Source organism: Macaca nemestrina, chromosome 10, assembly GCF_043159975.1.
Source record: "Macaca nemestrina isolate mMacNem1 chromosome 10, mMacNem.hap1, whole genome shotgun sequence".
Lineage (NCBI taxonomy): Eukaryota > Metazoa > Chordata > Mammalia > Primates > Cercopithecidae > Macaca > Macaca nemestrina.
The window spans coordinates 48,463,194-48,481,455 of NC_092134.1; the positions used below are offsets into that span (position 1 = coordinate 48,463,194).

The 18,262-nt window shown below is 33.3% G+C and overlaps 1 protein-coding gene and 1 pseudogene across 7 annotated transcripts in view; both read left to right on the forward strand.

Annotated features, from left to right (window-relative positions):
• Positions 1–18,262, forward strand: part of LOC105473270 (solute carrier family 6 member 15) — a 72,206-nt gene that overhangs the window by 14,722 nt on the left and 39,222 nt on the right. For all 7 annotated transcript variants that reach the window (XM_071071351.1, XM_071071352.1, XM_011726985.3 and 4 more), the window contains 4 exons: positions 8,116–8,592; positions 14,006–14,163; positions 14,513–14,639; positions 16,027–16,208. In XM_071071351.1, coding sequence (XP_070927452.1) covers positions 8,304–8,592; positions 14,006–14,163; positions 14,513–14,639; positions 16,027–16,208 — 756 coding nt within the window. In that variant the 5' untranslated portion in view covers positions 8,116–8,303. The remainder of the gene's footprint in view (positions 1–8,115; positions 8,593–14,005; positions 14,164–14,512; positions 14,640–16,026; positions 16,209–18,262) is intronic.
• On the forward strand, positions 6,401–6,549 carry LOC112425175 (U2 spliceosomal RNA; annotated as a pseudogene).

The following is an 18,262-nucleotide window of genomic DNA, read 5'->3' on the forward strand; positions in this document are numbered from 1 at the left end:
ATACAAAACTTGATTTAGCATCTTTGTGGGCAGAAGCCTATATTAAAAATCAGTTATATTCCACATAATAGCAAAATATAATTGAAACCTGTAACTAAGAAAAGAATTTGCAGTCATAGCCCAAACACACATTAATCGGAGATAAATTTAACAAAAGTTGTGTTAAGACCAATACAATGAAATCTCTGAAGCACTGTTGAGATAAATTAAAGGCATGAAATAAATAAAAAGATACACCAAGTTTATAGACTGGAAAACTCAATTGGTTAGATGTTAGTGTTCCCCAAATAGATCAATAAAATCAACGTAATTCAATTTTAAATCCTAGTAGGCTGGTTTTTTTTGTTTTTTTGTTTTGTTTTGTTTTGTTTTTTTGTAGTGGAAATTGTCAAGCTGATTTCAAAATATATGTGGAAATCAAAGAACCTAGAATAGGTGAAACAATCTTGAGAAAGAACACAAAAAGCAAAATGGTTGGGGTTAAGAACCACTGAGATGGAAATTTATTATCATGGTTATAAAAATTTTGGATCTAGTTTTAAGTGCTTCAAAATGGATTTATTTTGAAAAATATATGAAGATAACTAAAGCAATACAAAAAATGAGAGCTTGAGAAAGAGGTAAATACAAGTTCAGGGTTAAATATGAAGTTCCCAACATATTTGTGTATTTATGTTCATATACAGAGATAGATGAATGGAAATAGAGCAGTAGTTTTTATTCATAATTGGTGTGCCATTTGGGATTTTTTGCAATCTGTAGAAACTTACGCTGGATAAGAGGCAAAAGAAAAGTAATATTGGCAGCCACAGGAGCTCAAAGAAACAATGGGGTGCTTGGCAATGAAATGGAAAAGGACAAGAATGAAAATAGTTCTGAAAACCAGGAACCAAAGTCCATGACTACGGCAGTATTTACAGCCTGGGCATAATGCCTTTGATGGAATTGGATGACATGCCTACTTTTTTAGTCTCTTTGTGCCTCTCCTCAAGACTAAAACTCAAGGGAGGTGGAAACTAAGCAGATGCTGAATTTTTTTCAAAGATAGTGGCAGTATTTTTTTTTTCCTCTCTACGCATACCCTTTGCAGTAGGGTTTTGTTGCCCCTTCCATCAAAAAGTAAGGTTTATCTCTACTCTTGAATCAGCATGGACTTAGGTTTGAGACTTTCTTTGGCCAATGAGGCATTAGCAAATGTGAACTAGAGAGAGGCTCCAGTAGCACTTGTGCATTGGACTCTTCTTTTTTTTTTTTTTTTTTTTTTTTTGGCTACGGTTGGAAATCTGAGCTACAGTATGAACAAGTTGCAGCTAGTATTTTGGAGAGATTACTTATAAGCAAACCCAAGTGCTCCATCTGATAGCTTGCCTTTTGCTAGAATGTCGGTTAGACCATATTAGACCACCTCCTTATAACTGACAGATCACTGCAGTGCAGGACCAAATTCAAGAACAACTGATCATGTAAACCTGATTCACACTGCTAATCCAGAGAATCATGAGCGAATTAAACTGTTTTTCAAAGCCACTAAATAGAGAGAATATTTGATGTGCAGCAATGGATATCTGAAACAAACAAACAACAAAAAAGTTGTGTTAAGGAGAAAATTAAAACATGTAGCATTGGCTCTGGACTTAACATTGTCCTTAATATTACAGAAGCATATACAACAAATCAGTTATAGTCTTGACTATAGTCAACAAATCACTATAGTCTATAGTGTTGTGATAATCATAGTAATAAAAGAGAGAATATATTGAGTCCTCTCAGTGTGCTAACATTGACTTTATGCACTTTTTTAGTAGATAAGTATATTATTGTTCTCATTTTATAAATGAAGAAACTGAAGCACAGTTTAGTAACTTGGCCAGGGTCATAAAACCATAAGTGACAGAGTTGCAATATGCACTCAAGATAGTCTCTTTCTAAAATCTATATTTAAATATTTGGGAATAATACATGTCTTTTCACATCAACACATATTGATTCTTATAATATCACATTACAATTAAATAGGAGAGATTATATGAACACATGAAGAGCTTAAGGTCATTATCCTCTTTTACATAATAAGGTTTTTTGTTGTTGTTGTTGTTGTTGTTTTTAAGACAGATCTTACTCTGTCACCCAGGCTAGAGTGAAGTGGTGCGATCTCAGCTCACTGCAACATCCACCTCCTCGCTCAGGTGATTTTTGTGCCTCAGCCAACCAAGTAGCTGGGACTAAAGGTGCTTTTTTGTAGTTTTTGGTAGAGATGGGGTTTCACCATGTTGGCCAGGCTGGTCTCGAACTCCTGGCATCAAGTGATCTGCCCATCTCAGCCTTCCAGTGCTAGGATTATAAGTGTGAGCCATTGAGCCCAACCAAGTCATATTTACACAGTATCTATTACTTCCTACATGAAAGATGAGCATATTTTCACACTTTTATTTCTTTTTCTCCTCTCATTTCAATTTTTGCTTTTATTTTTATAATTTAATTCATAATTGTCCCCTGCACATAATTTCTATAAAATGTAAACCATATCTCCTTGTTTAAATTAATGTTCACTTCTATTCTTTAACACGGCTCCTCTTTACTAAGATCTTTTACTTTGTTTTCTCTCTTTGGCTAAATTTTATGATTATTTAGTCTTTCCCTCCATTCCCCATTCCTTCATCCCATAGGACTCATCATTTCTCTCATGCATAGGAATATTTGCCTGTGGCTTTTATAATCGGAATACAAATTAATTGGGTATAAAATTGGAAATCACGTATTTTTCTCTTAGTTTTATTGAAATTAATGAATATTATGAGAAGTGTTTTAATTTCATGTATTAATGAATATTATGAGAAGTGTTTTAATTTCATCTTTCTAATTCTGCTTGAAATCCCTCAGAATTCTTTATCTTAGTAATTTCTCAGTGTTTATTCTTCTATATTGTTATTATTATTTGCAAATACAAGTCTTCAAGCAAAACTTCTGCTTTTCTTTTAGTATTTTGTGTTTTATTAATTGTATTATTGTGTTTGGCTATACCAATTAGAAGTTTGTTGGATTACCTTTAGCTGACTTCAGTTTCCATTAGCTTTCTTCTAAATTACTTTAAGATATTTGTACCTTTTCATTTCTTTTGTGTGAACATTCTTTACATCTGTCCTCCATGTCTCAGATATAGTTTCAGTAGTATTTATTCTAGTTTCTGTTGTTTCTTTTTCTATTTTATTTTATTTTATTTTATTTTATTTTATTTTATTTTATTTTATTTTATTTTGAGACGCAGTCCTGCTGTGTCACCCAGGCTGGAATGCAGTGGCGTGATCTCGGCAACCTCTGCCTGCAACTTCTGCCTCCCTGGTTCAAATGATTCTCCTGCCCCAGCCTCCTAAGTATCTGGGATTACAGGTGCCCGCCACCACACCCAGCTAATTTTTGTATTTTTTTAGTGGAGAGGGAGTTTCACCATATTGGCCAGTCTGGCCTCGAACTCCTGGCCTTAAGTGACCCACCCACCTAGTGCTCCCAAAGTGCTGGGTTTACAGGCATGAGCCACCACACCCGGCCTTCAGTTGCTTCTAATGTGATTTTTAGTCCCCTGATGAATTCTCCCATTTCTGGTGTTCATCCACTTACCTTTTTCTTTCAGTTAATCTTTTAGTTCACTTCCATGAAATTTATTTTAAATAAATGTTTTCTTTGTAACTCTGAAGCATATTGTTTCCCGGTGTATATTTATATTCTGTATATGTCTTTTGCTTATGTTTCTTCCTCTGTCCACTATCACCTCTATCTCTCCATTTCCATACACATATTTTTCATTATTTGAAACTACTCATTTTGAATAAGAAAAGTTCTATATTAGAATATTTTTTGACATGGAAAGTAGTGCTGTACAAATGGAGTGAACTGGGGAACTCCACATTTTTCATTTAGATTTATTCTCTGAAAGAGAGGTTGGCAAATGTTTTCAGTGAAGAGTTAGTAAATATTTTAGGCTTTACAGTCCATAACAATAACTCTGTTGTTGTAGCACAAAATCAGCCATAGCAATATGTAAATCTATGGGCAGGGATATGTGCCAATACAATCTTTTTTACAAAATACAGATGGTGCGTTGTATTTGGCCCATGAGCAATATTTTATGGGCATGGATACGTGCCAATACAATCTTTTTTTACAAAATATAGATGGTGGGTTTTATTTGGCCCATGAGCAATATTTTGTTGACTCCTCCTCTATTGTACAGTTGTAGACAGGAGGCTCTTACCAAATAATGATGAGGACATGTATTACAACTCTTCAGTGCAGAGGAAGTGCAGTGAATGATAGTTTGTTCCTCAGTTGATTCTCTGTCACAAAAATGGATGCTGCTAAGTTGGCAGAGGCTGTGCTGTTACTTGATACTGATTCCACCACTGTCCATTTGACTTATCAAGCACTGATACTTTATCACTCTATCTCTCTTCCTGGACAATTCTGTTCATTTCTTCTTCTATTCCCAGATGTAACAATTATAACACATTTTTGGCAATTGCCAACCTCTCTTATGATTTTCTTTTTTGTCTATGTTTATAGACTACATTTATGGACTAAGGTTTTAGGCGGGCTTTTAGAATTTATAAAAATGGTTATCCTTCAAGAAAGTTTCTCTTAAAAATTTGAAATTGATCTGGCTTCTAAATTGTTGTCACTATACTTAGTTTTAATAAATCTGTTCAGAAACTAAATTTATTTATTTACTTTTGGCTGTATGAAACCTGTGCACAAGAAGTGAATTCTTATGTTCAGTGGGTGCATGGTCTTGGAGTAAAAATACAAACAAACTGGGTGCGGTGGCTCACGCTTTTAATCGTAGCACTTTGGGAGGCTGAGGCGGGTGGATCACAAGGTCAGGAGTTCAAGACTGGCCTGGCCAAGATGGTGAAACCTCATCTTTACTAAAAATACAAAAATTAGCCGGGCATGGGGACAGGCGCCTATAATCCCAGCTATTTAGGAGACTGAGGCAGAGAATTGCTTGAACCCGGGAGGTGGAGGTTGCAGTGAGCCGAGATCGCACCACTGTAGTCCAGCCTGGGCAATAGAGTGAGTGAGATTCCATCTCAAAAAAAAAAAAAAAAAAAAAAGAAAACATCTAATAGTGCTCAATACTTGTTTAGTTATATGATCTTATTCTTTAAACCTTTCAGTTCATTCATTCAACAGATGAGTTTAAACACTGATAATATGGGGGTAAGATAAACAATGTCATTCTCAAGGCAATGACTTATTTTCTCCCAGACTTACATGTTATTGTGAATACTTTAATATTAATTACAATTCTTCCCCTATCTTCCTACAGCCACCCCAGAAAGACCAAGAAGTGGGAGAGGGTAAACAAAATAGTAAGAAAAGAGAGCTTAAATAATTTTATTTATAATATCATTAAGGATTCATTATTTTTTTTTGCTCATATTAGAAGGGGAGCTCTTAATGCATGCAAATACTCACTTCAACTCCCTTTTTTAATAAGTATTTTATTATATAAAGTTTGGCTAGAGTTGTTATACAATATCTAGTATATGAGTATATTCAAAGTGTTTATGATATAATATTACATTTAAAATTTGTTTACATTAGATACTGATTTTTTAAAATAGAAAATATGACCTTTAGTTAGTCTGATCAGAATTTTTAAGTGTAAACTTTGCCAAAGGATATCTTATCTAAATTGGTGAGGATTATTCACTTGGTGTGTAAAAAACATGCAGTACTTGCCAGAGGTATTACCTTTTATTTTGATTTTTCTTTGTGTATTATTTTGTTCAAAGAATAGAAATGTATAGAAGAGATATACTATTTTCCATAATAATTTGGGGGAGATTCATGGTTAACACTATTTAAATTTTTTTCTTTTTAAAATGTTGAGTGTTTTTACTATGATAGTATCTCTAAGCTTGGATATCCTCCTTACTTTTCTGTCTGTATGGAAAAAGCAAAAGGAGTAAGAAACCAAAGTTTATTGTGGGAACTGAGGTTAAGAGAGGCATAACTATCAGCTTTTACACAATTAATAAGTTGTAGTGCTAGGACACAACTCCAAATTTATCAGACTAAATCCATGCTCTTATCCATATATCACTTGCTACTATGCCAACACATTGTATCTTCAGATAATTTAATAAATGTAAATCTTTTTTTCTGGATAATTCATGTCTTACAAATCACAATTTTTTATAGATCCTGTTGTTTTCTTCCAGCAAATACTGTCTAGAAATTTGTTTATTTCAGTTTTTCAATGGCTATATTTATTAATGTATTTAACTAATAATTACTGAGCTGTAGGGGAAAATAATATAAATTAAACAGATAAAATGTCAAACCTCATGAATTATTTCCATATCAAAACCTTGTTGGCCTCTGTGAAATATTCACTGTGATCACTTCTCGGCCTTTTTGCTAAGATCAAGTGTACTATCTGTTCTTATCAGTTTAATCACTGTGGGAAGTTTTACACCTATTCTAGAGATGTGTCTATCAGTCAAAATATTTTGGGAATGCACCTCTTTCACAATTTTCTAAACAATTTTCTCTTAATCTTCACCAAATCCTAAATGAGAAGTGTTTGCTCTTAGGGTGTATATTTTAATTTTAGAAACAACTAAACATTATCCAACCTAAAGGCAACAAATTAGTTACATAGTAAGTTAAGTAATTTTTTTCCATTGGGTTACCCAACACTTTGCCTTGCTCCTTAAGATTGTAGATTGAAATATGATAGCTGTTTTCTTTGACTTTGAATGTCAATCTAATAGCAACTCTCTTAAGAAATTATATTTTATTCCATAAATGAAGGGCAGAATTATTGGGCTACCATTTCATAAGCTTCCTGATCCAGATTTGAAGATAAGTGCTCATATTTTCAGTCACATTTTAACAAGGTGTCGCTGATTTGTAGACATGTCTTGTATACTTACTCGGTCTGTGTCTGAATGGGGAAAAGGATAGGAGATGTAACATACAAATAAAAAAAGGGAAAAAAAAAATCCCAAAGTGATTACAGTGTTTTTCTTGAGCTGTTAAGAGACTGATCACATATATAATGTACATTGACCATTTCTCATCTCATTTATACTTTTCCTTATGTTTGGGTATGACCTCACTCCATTTGTGCTCAACTCTAATTTTATCCAACATTCTTGATTTTTCCTGTTGTAATAATGTTGGGTCATTTAAATTCTGCACTATAGTATTGTTATTTGATATCCCTTTCTCTCTGTTAAATATAATATCCTTAAAAACATGCTTTGTACGTTTCATTGATTATTATATCCCATAAAGCCCCATCACAATAAATATCAAACGGGTTGGGTGCAATGGCTTATGCAATATAATCCCAGCACTTTGGGAGGCCAGGGTAGGATCCCTTGAACCCAGAAGTTCAAGACCTGCCTGGACAACATAGTGAGACTTAATCTCTACAAAAAGGAAAAACAAAATTAGCTGGGTGTGGTGGTATACACCTTTAGTCCCAGCTACTTGTGGGACTGAGGCAAGAGTATCTATGGGAGAGGTACAGGCTGCAGTGAGTCCTGATTTTGCCACAGCACTCCAGCCTGGGTGACAGAGTGGGAGCCTGTCTCCAAAAATAAAATAAAATAAAATAAACTAGGTTAAATTTCTAAGAAGAACAATTAATATCAAATGAGTGAATGACAAACATTTGAACAGAAGAGATTATATTTAAGACAAATTTACAGAGTTGGTTTGCAATTGTGTATGTAATTCTATAAGGAAAAAAATCAAGGATATATAAGAAAAGATCTGCTTTAGTCAGGGAGGAAAAAATAAAGAATTAAGAAAAACAGTCCTAAAAGTTTAGTTACTAATGAACAGAATATTCATTATGCATTGGAGTATATCTGAGATTTTTGCAAGAAGGAGGATGTTAGCTAAGAAAATTATATTTGAAGCTCATACGTGCTTTACAATTCTCATACTTATGGGAATATTAAGCTCTGAAATGCTAAAGACAATTACATGTCTTATACTCTGTAGAAAGGGTTTCTATCATAAAAATAAAAAAGAATAATTCTGTATTTTAAATATTTTTCATCATTAAATATAATCACATTTCAACTTATAATTTTACAGGTACCTACAGAATACTGGACATACAGATTCAGAATCCATAAGGCTTTATCACCTTGAATCAAGGATTTATTTGATATCATCCTCGGTCTTCCTATCAAGTAACATTGTTTTGAAAAACAGAATTAACACATTTGCCATTGGGAGTTGGTTTTTTTTTTTTTTTTTTTTTATACTTCCCATACTTTCCAATGCCTAAAAATAGCAAGGTGGTAAAAAGAGAATTAGATGATGATGTTACTGAGTCTGTCAAAGACCTTCTTTCCAATGAAGACTCAGCTGATGATGCTTTTAAGACAAGTGAACTAATTGTTGATAGCCCGGAAGAGAAAGATACAGATGTTGAAGAAGGATCTGAAGTCGAAGATGAAAGACCAGCTTGGAACAGTAAGCTACAATACATCCTGGCCCAAGTTGGATTTTCTGTAGGTTTAGGAAATGTGTGGCGATTTCCATACCTATGTCAGAAGAATGGGGGCGGTAAGTAATTTTTTTAAGTGATAAATTACTGTAGTGAATTGCAATTGGGTTTCTCAAATAGCTCGTATTATTGCTGTGTCTCATTATTTTTGAAACTTTCAATTTCATTGTAAAGCTAGAGAAACCCACTTCTTTGTGGGAAGTGAGCCCAGATATGTTTTCGGATTAGGTTTCCATAGGAGCAGATGGGCTTGCTGTGAATACTCCGGGATCGCTTAAGGGTAACACATTCTCAACTTCTTTCTCTGGAAGCTTATTAAACATCTCTGAATTACTGAATGAAACTTTTCTAACAAATATTGCATCATTTGTGCCTGTCAGTTATTCCCTTTGAAGAATAATCTAAAGCTTCTGATATATGACAATACTGGTGAAGGAAAATAGAGAATTTTCTCTCCATGATTTATTAACTCTTAATTTTAAGTTGCCTCACTCTTCAAAAAATAAAAAATGATATGTAATTTAGAATAATTATGATCTTCAAATGCTGACAAGAACATTTAAATCCCAGTAGAAGGAATGTAAACAGATAATATAATGCTAGACATTCTTCATCCTTAGGCATTTTATGTATTTCCTTTCCAGTTCCATGGTATTTTGGAACAATGTTCAGTTTCAAAGACAACTTTAAAGAAATTAGCAACTTTAATTTTGAACAAAATTATCTGCAACATCATTGCTATTCTTGCTATTAATATCTGTGTTTGTACTTATAAAGGCTTATTTAGCAAAAATTATCTTAGAAGTCTAGGGAAAAAACTTTACAAAAGAGAAAATTGTTTATGTATGATGCTCGTTCCATAGTATACCAAAATCAAACTGAATTTAATCTAACATTGGATTGAAATGTTAGCATATATATGTGAAATATTATTATTTATGTACATGTACATGCTGTTAAAATAAATGTGGCTGAAACCAAAATACTCCATATGCCATGCATTTCAGGACACAAAGTATATAACAAATATTTTGGTATTTGATTCTAGTTTGTGATAATTTCATTGACTGGGCAAAAATATGGTTTATTTTTAATATAGTTGTAATCTACAAACCCTGCATCAAATAAAATAATAAAACCCATGCGTATGTAAATTTTTTCCTGGCCACTGAAACATGAAACTCTAAGATGTTATGGTGACAAAATATGTTTAAGATATCTTTTAGTTAATTCAAGTAGGCACAAAACAAAAGGTTTGGAAAACATAGCCCATTTGGCAAATCTGCCTTAGAGGTAAAGATCGATACATAGAGTCAGTGATGCACTGTGCATCCCTATACTGAGCAGTTCCTTAGCTAGCCAGTAACCTCACACATGAATTATTTATCAAGTCAGCTGTAAGCAACTATGTACTCTCCTGCTTTTTGTTTCTCACAAATCATTCCATTTGCCAAGACTAGCAGAAGATCAATTCTGGTTTTGAGACTTTTTTGCCTTGTAAATGGTATTGACCACACTGTTAAAGAGGATAGCTGATTTGGCTAAAAAGTCAGGTTGACTTCCATTTCGTACAATTCCTGTCTTGCTGGAGAGTGCTGAAAGATTTTATATGTAGTAATGGGTTCTTAGCAAAAATGGCTCCTCCTTCTTATTTCCAAATGTTAAAAAAGTCAAAATATCTTTCTAGTATTATTTATTTTCTACTAAATGGAAATATTAGAAAGCAGTACTATACATATTATAAAATACCACCTGATTTTTCATTTTAGAATGGTTGTTACAGTACCAAAGATTGCACTCAAAATTCAGTATGGCATTGAGTCTTCTAATTGTTGGAGGAATATCTTCTGGCTAAACAACAAGAAGATAGTTCTCAGCCTCAGGCTATCAAAATCTTATTCATGAATCATTTAAGCACTTTCTGAGTAATAAAGAAAAAGTAATAGAGTCAATATAAGTTTAATTTCCAAATGATTTTATCCTTTTAAAGCACAATGTTTAAGCGAAGTAGGTGGTATAATATACAGACTTCCAGATCAGGTTTGGAAGTCAATTTGACTGTTTGAAGCCTGGTTCTTTTTCACACTACCCATGTGACGTTTCACAGGCTACCTCATTTGTTCAGGCTTAGTTTCCACCCTGTAAAATAGGGTTAATAATTGTATCTCTCTCCAAGGATTCTTGTAAGGGATAAATTAATAGCTACATGTAATATGTTTAGAAATGTGGCTGGCAAATAGTAAATGTTCAAATATATATATATTTAAAGCATAACACATTTATTTAATCGTAGTCTTACACGACATGAGAACTTTCAGAAATGAAGACCCAAAGACTCAGGGAAAACTTTTTATGCTTAGATTATATGAAGAATAGGCAGCCATGTAGAAATGTACTTGGACAAAAGGGTATGATCTAATGAGAATAGACTAAAGGAAGCAAACCCAGCAAATCCTGTCTGTTCAGATTCTTCTTGGCCTCTCTGAGTAGCATTCCTTCCTCCTGGATATGAAACAGGACCTCTCTGGAATGAGGATCTTCAAGGGAAAAGGGAGAAAATGAGCTTTCTAGGTGTTGTGGCTTGCTTTGGGGAAGAGACATTCTAGTTTCTATGACCCACCTTGAGGGAAAATAAATCTTGTGTCTGTGACTTGCTTCAGGGACAAAAAAAGAGTGGGAGACAGGAGTAAAGGGAAAGGCCAGGAAGCCTTGGCTTCCGAGTTCCTTCCAATTTCCTTTAGTTCAAGGTACCCAGCATGCCAAAGTGCCATGCTTAAAAGAAAAATTATTTCAATAGCTTTTGGAGTACAAGTGGATTTTTGTTACATAAATGAATTATATAGTGGTGAATTCAGAGATTTTAATGCATCCCTCACCCAAGTAGCATACACTGTACATAATATGTAGTTTTTTAACCCTATCCCCCATCTCAGTCTTCCCCTTCTGAATCTCTAAAGTCCATTACATCATACTGTATGCCTTTGCACACTTATAACCTAACTCCCACTTATGAATGAGAACATAAAGCTTTTGGTTTTCTACTCCTAAGTTACTTCACTTAGAATAATGGCCTCCAGCTCCATTCAAGTTAATATGAAGGGCATTAGTTTGTTCCTTTTTATGGCTAAGTAGTATTCTATATGGTGTATAATATCACCTTTTTTTATGCACTCGTTAATCGATGGACACTTAGGTTGGTTCCACATCTCTGCAATTGTGAATTGTACTGCTGTAAATATATGCATGTAAGTGTCTTTTCCTTTTTGTTTTTGGCTTTTTTTTTGACAAGGTCTCACTCTGTCACCCAGACTAGAGTGCAATGGTACGATCTCAGCTCACTGCAACCTCTCCCCCACTCCGGACTCAAAATCAATCTTCCCACCTCAGCCTCCCAAGTAGCTGGCACTACAGGCACATATCCCATGCCCAGCTATTTTCTTTTCTTTTGGATTTTTTTTTTTTAGTAGAGACAGGGGTCTCACCATGTTGCCCAGGCTGGTCTCGAACTCCTGAGCTCAAGCAATCTGCCAGGCTCAGCCCCCCAAAGTGCTGAGATTACAGGCATGAGCCACCATGCCCAGCCTCAAGTATCTTTTTCACATAATAACTTTTTTTCCTTTGGGTAGATATCTAGGAGTGGGCTTGCTGTCTTGAATGGAGATCTACTTTTAGTTCTTTAAGAGATCTTCATACTGTTTTGCATAGAAGAATTTGAGATAGAAGAAAAGTCTAAGTATCCAACAGCACATCACACACACATAACTGGAAAAAAAAATCCCCAATGAGTTCAGTCATAATTCTTTCTCTCTCTTTTCTTACTCATTCACATGCATATAAACAACCCATTCATAATCTAAGATTTGATGCAGGTGTTAAAATTCACTTTCAGTCTTTGGGAAAAACGTTCAGGTCAACAGTTGCTGAATGTTACTCATCATTTTAGAACTAGAATTTTGTTTTCTAAGCTCATGCATACAATTTTTACATTGATATGTAGTTTTGTTAGAATCAACTAAGAATGAAAGACTGAAAATCAGTCATAGGAAGTCTCAGATTATGTAGCAACCACTATGTAGGGAAAATTCCTGTATATAATCATTATTACAGAGATATACAGATGCTGAGATAAATAATTTGAAAAAATCCATTATTTCACTGCTTCAGCTGAAGACAGTTATTCACTAAATATTTGTATTCCACTAAATATTCCATTAAGACAATTTGAATGCTTCAAAAATCTATTCAGTGCCATTAAACATATGATAAATATGTAGGAAATGCATAATAAAAGGCTCTTTATAGAAAATAGGAATTAGTTACCATTGATTATAAGACCTTTACATTTAACAGTATCTAGTTGGACAAAACTGCAGATTAAAAAATTGAATATAAAAAGTTTAGCTAAAAGGTTATTTAATAATAATTTGCACATGTAGCTTCTTGTAGGAATGACCTCCGCAGGCTCAGGAAGGTCCCTTGAGCTGGGTAGTTTGAGACTGCAGTGAACAGTGTTCACACCACTGTACTTCAGCCTGGATTTTGGAGACAGAGTGAGACCCTGTCTCCAAAAGAAAAGAAAGACACAAACAAATGAGTAAAGGTTTCACATTTATCTTTTTATAATTCAGTTAATAGAATCTTGTATTAACACTGTCAAACTATTTAGGTACCTTTTAAAATCACCAGTCATAGTCATACATCTTAATTTGTGATTTAACTAAAAAATACTTTTTAAAATATGGAAACTTTATTATAAGGATAATAACATATACATTTTTACAATAGACATTAAATGTTTTCGTTTCTTAATGACTCACTGCCTTTTCTGATAATTTTGGAAAACAAAAAACTCTTTGTATACTTCTTTTCTGTAGTATTTATGGGAAAAAAACGACATTTGTCTCCGGTAGAAATTATTTTGCTGGGTTTTTTTTTGTTTTTTTTTTTAAATTTTTCAGTCTAAGCAGACATTTCTTCTTCCATGACAGTATTTTATTTGGAAATAAAAGTCAACTTTAATGCCATAAAATCTCATTCACTCTATTTTTTCTGATTTATAATGCATTATTTCAATGAGTTTGCATAAATTTTAATAAATGAGTTCATAAACATTGTGTGAATAAGATTTCTAGGAGTTTGTGAAATCTGCCCCAGAAAAGAATGAATTTTAAATAATCAATTATTTTTATGGAAAATGAAACTGTTTTACTCTTTAAATAAATTTAAACTAAAGCTATTCATTAATATTCTTAATTTTATCCTAGTTATTTTATTATCAGAAACCTTTTGTAGAAATCAAATTCAAGTTTCAGAATCTAGAAAGTGCAAAGTAATGAAATTGTGTTTTCTTCAGAGTTCTCCATAATGACACTATATAGTAATTCAAATATCTTTAATGGGATAAAGTGAATTAGTGTGTTTTCTACTGTGAGTATTAAAAATATAATCTATGTTTTGTTCTTGTTTCTTTAGGTGCATATCTTTTACCATATTTAATACTACTTATGGTAATAGGCATTCCCCTTTTTTTCCTGGAACTCTCTGTGGGTCAAAGAATTCGGCGAGGCAGCATTGGTGTATGGAATTACATAAGCCCTAAACTGGGCGGGATTGGATTTGCAAGTTGTGTCGTAAGTTTCCTGGTGTTGATGTATGCTATAATCTTTATAGGGTTTGAAATGATATAATTCATTTTTAAATGAAACTTTGGAGTGTGTGTTAATAAACAACTCTTTTACCATGTTTTAGAAAACATTACTGGCATATGGACTAACTATAAATATTGCTATAGCTCAGTGGTGTCAATGCCTGTTCTAAGTCCTGAGAAAGACATTAACTTTTTAGAAAAGATAATGTGTTCCAAATAAATAATAAAATGAAGAGGATTTTTAAATGTTAAGTAACATTTTATGCATTTGATTTCATTGTTTTAATGGAAGAGGTATGAGAGGTTTAATGGAATGTCATTTTATTTTGCAGGTGTGCTATTTTGTGGCTCTCTACTACAACGTCATCATTGGCTGGAGTTTGTTTTATTTTTCTCAGTCTTTTCAGCAACCCCTGCCTTGGGATCAGTGTCCTTTGGTGAAAAATGCTTCACACACTTGTAAGATATGTATAATATAGTGTTTTGGTATTTAAGCATTATAAGAGTGGCAAAGGTACAAGCTTTCGAGATATTTTCTTTTTAAAAATAATGTAGAAACATCATTCAAAATTATCATTATAACAGACTTTGCTCACATTCAGGATTGACATACTCTTAGAGATAGACTTTTGGGACCATCTAGTTTTTCTAGCTCTTTCCTAGTTATTTTACTATGCCCTATGATATTAGGGTAAAGTATTATAAGCCTTCACTTATTAACTTTGATAATCTTTATTTTGTAGGCCCTGATTGATGCCTTACATTTTCATTAAAACTAACACAAAGGGGACAGAAATACGAATTTGAATGAAAATAGTTGCCTTTATATCTTTGGTTCTGTTGTTTCATACTTTTCCCATCATTTTTTAAATCCCATAATATAATATAAATATTATAAAGAACAGTCACCTATAGTAGTGATGTCTAGTAAACATAGATTCTAATGCACAAGTATAGTTTATATTTTTCAAGTAAACATGTTGAAAGAAAGTAAAAAGAAATAGATGAAATATTTTACTTAATCTAATATATAAAAATATTATTTCAATATATAATTACTCTAAACATTATTAATATAATAATTCACAATAATTTCCAATACTGAATCTGAAATCTAGTTCAAATTTCACATTTGTAACCCATGTCACTTTAGATTGGCCTCATTTCAAAAGCAAAACTTGGCCAGCAGCTAGCATATTTGACAGTGCTTACCCAGGGAGGCAATCCCATAATTCCAGGGGTAGTAGGGGTGATAAGCCTGATTTGTTTAAATTACTTTGATAAGGGTTTGGGTGCAGTGGCTCACGCCTGTAATCCCAGCACTTTGGGAGGCCGAGGCAGGTGGAGCCCCTGAGGTCAGGAGTTTGAGAACAATCTGGCCAATGTGGTGAAACCACATCTTTACTAAAAATACAAAAATTAGCTGGCTTTGGTGGTGGGTGTCTGTAATCCCAACTACTTGGGAGGCTGAGGCAGGAGATTCACTTGAACCTGGGAGGCAGAGGTTGTGGTGAGCGGAGATCGCGCCATTGCACTCCAGCCTGGGCAATGGAGCACAACTCGGTCTCAGAAATAAAAATAAAATAAAATATAAATAAATAAAAATCACTTTGATAAGAAGTTCACATATTCTGACTGCAGAACTACGTAAGAAATATCTAACAGGATACATTTCTGTTGGTTGCACAGTTGAGATTTTATTGTTCATTGTGAATGTACACGCTGCTATACAATGGTAGTACTTTTCTAGGAAGCATTAAGAATTCACTTACAGGTTTATTGGACAAAAAATTGTCTCATTTTCTTTATATTCTGAAATAATTGTGTGTTACTTTTCTTTCTACAGTTGTAGAACCAGAATGTGAACAAAGTTCTGCCACCACCTATTACTGGTACAGGGAAGCACTGAATATTTCAAGTTCCATTTCTGAAAGTGGGGGCTTAAACTGGAAGATGACCATCTGCTTGTTGGCTGCCTGGGTCATGGTTTGCTTGGCTATGATCAAAGGCATTCAGTCTTCTGGAAAAGTTAGTATGTTAGAGCCCTTCTCTTTTCTGCTAATCACCATTTCTGGATTCATCCCTCTCTCAAATTCTGTTAAAATTTTCTGTGGGCAAATCACACATAACGCTTCATTCTAGGTAGTTAAAGATTAGTGAAAAGTGGCACTTTAAAAGTGTGCTTAAATTTTTAAAAAGACAAAAACATAAGTGTTTTATAATGAAATCTAAGGTTAATTATAATCTTTCCTTATTTCAACAAGATCTTTAAAATGTTTGTTAATACTTAAAAGTCCTTTCTTCTTGCCATTTATTCAATTAACCCTAATGTTTCAGCTCTCTAATTACCAATTAAATTATGGAAGTTGGGAAAGTAGTAAAATGAGTAATTCATTCATTTTGTTTGTTTGATATCATTTGTTTCACTCTGCTGTAGGCGTTCTAAGGAATAGTTGCATAAGACATTTTGAAATAAAGTCATGTGGAGTGTTTCTTAAAGCTCTGAACATCATTAAGTAGTTAATAATAATTCCAACAAGGAATTCAGAGTAGTGTAAAAGACTAAATATCATTCCTTCTAAGGCAAATTGAAAATTAGAATGGTTGTGGTTTAAAAAGACATTAAGTGAATTCTAGGTAGCTTGTTTGTTGTTATTTTTAAAGGATGCACTAGGAAAGTAATTGCTATTCACTATTTTGCTTTCATATTACTTTTTTTTTTCATTATTACAGCCATTATTCTAAAGCTCTCTATATCTCTTGGCTGGATCATAGCAAGAATTTACTGTTGACTCTTCTCTCTGCCGTTTAACAGTACAGCTGTGCCATTTTCCTTTTCAAAGTATAACTCTGATTTCAGGCTAACTTATTACCACTCATCATCACATACTAGCAGGAATGGCAATAGTATTAGTAGTAGTAGCAGTAATAGTAGAAGTAGTCATAATAATAATAATAATAGATGATAAAGATGTTTCTGACAATAATTATGGTAAGAACAATCATTGAAGCCAATATTTATTACAAATTTATTTTGCTTTGGGTACTGTGATAACTACTTTTTATGCTTTATCCCATTTAATTATAAAAACAACTCTTGAGAAGTAATTTTGATTTTCAGAACAATTTTACAGATTTAAAATAAACAGACTTGAGAAATTAGGTTGACTTATCCAAAGTTTCATGGCTACTAAGTTCTAGTATTTGGAGTCAAATGCAAGTCTGTCTAAATCTAGAGCCCGTGTTCTTTAACACAACACTATAATGTCTCACCCTGTCCTAGTCCCAACAATTAGTGAATTCTTTCAGGGCAGAAGTCTGTCTGATTCATCTTTGCTTCCTGTTACTTTATATTTAATTAAAATTTTTAGTGACTTTTTAACTTGTAAATTGTAACTGATTTTACATTTACCTTCCTGCAGGAAACTCTGTATCATTTTGTCTTTTGAATTTGTGAATATACTTGATAACACATCTAAATATCTTTAAGTCTTTGGCAAATGTTATTGTATTGTATGACTAAATAACTTCAAATTGTTCAATTGTGTGTCTTCCACTACGTCAGAACCACATTCCACTCACATTATAAATGAAGGAATAGATTCTTAAATAAGACCTAAACATATTGATATGATTCCTAACATAATATCATTTGGTAGAAAGAAAACCAACTGTGGTCATCCAGAGAAGCTCGAAAACTCTTGTACTCAAGTTCTGTTACTACCACGTTTTGTTTCTGTTTCTTCTTAGTCTGTGTCTTAGCATCACTTAAAGAACTATGCATCCTTTTCTTATCACAGAATCTTGGGCTTGTTTTTCTCATGTCACATAGTATAAATTTATATAGAAAATGTAATACAGTTTATTTAGTGCATACACTCATTATTTTAATGAGAATGCTTCAGGAAAAGACTAGTATTTGGGCAATATTTGAAGAAAGAATTTAACAGGCACTGATGGGGAGAAAGCAAGCTGTAGGTAATATGAGCAAAGATGTGGAAGCCAAAATAGTCACAATTCCTCAATCTGAAACAATGAGTTAAGTATAATAAGAATGACTTCATGAGGAATTAAATGTTAAG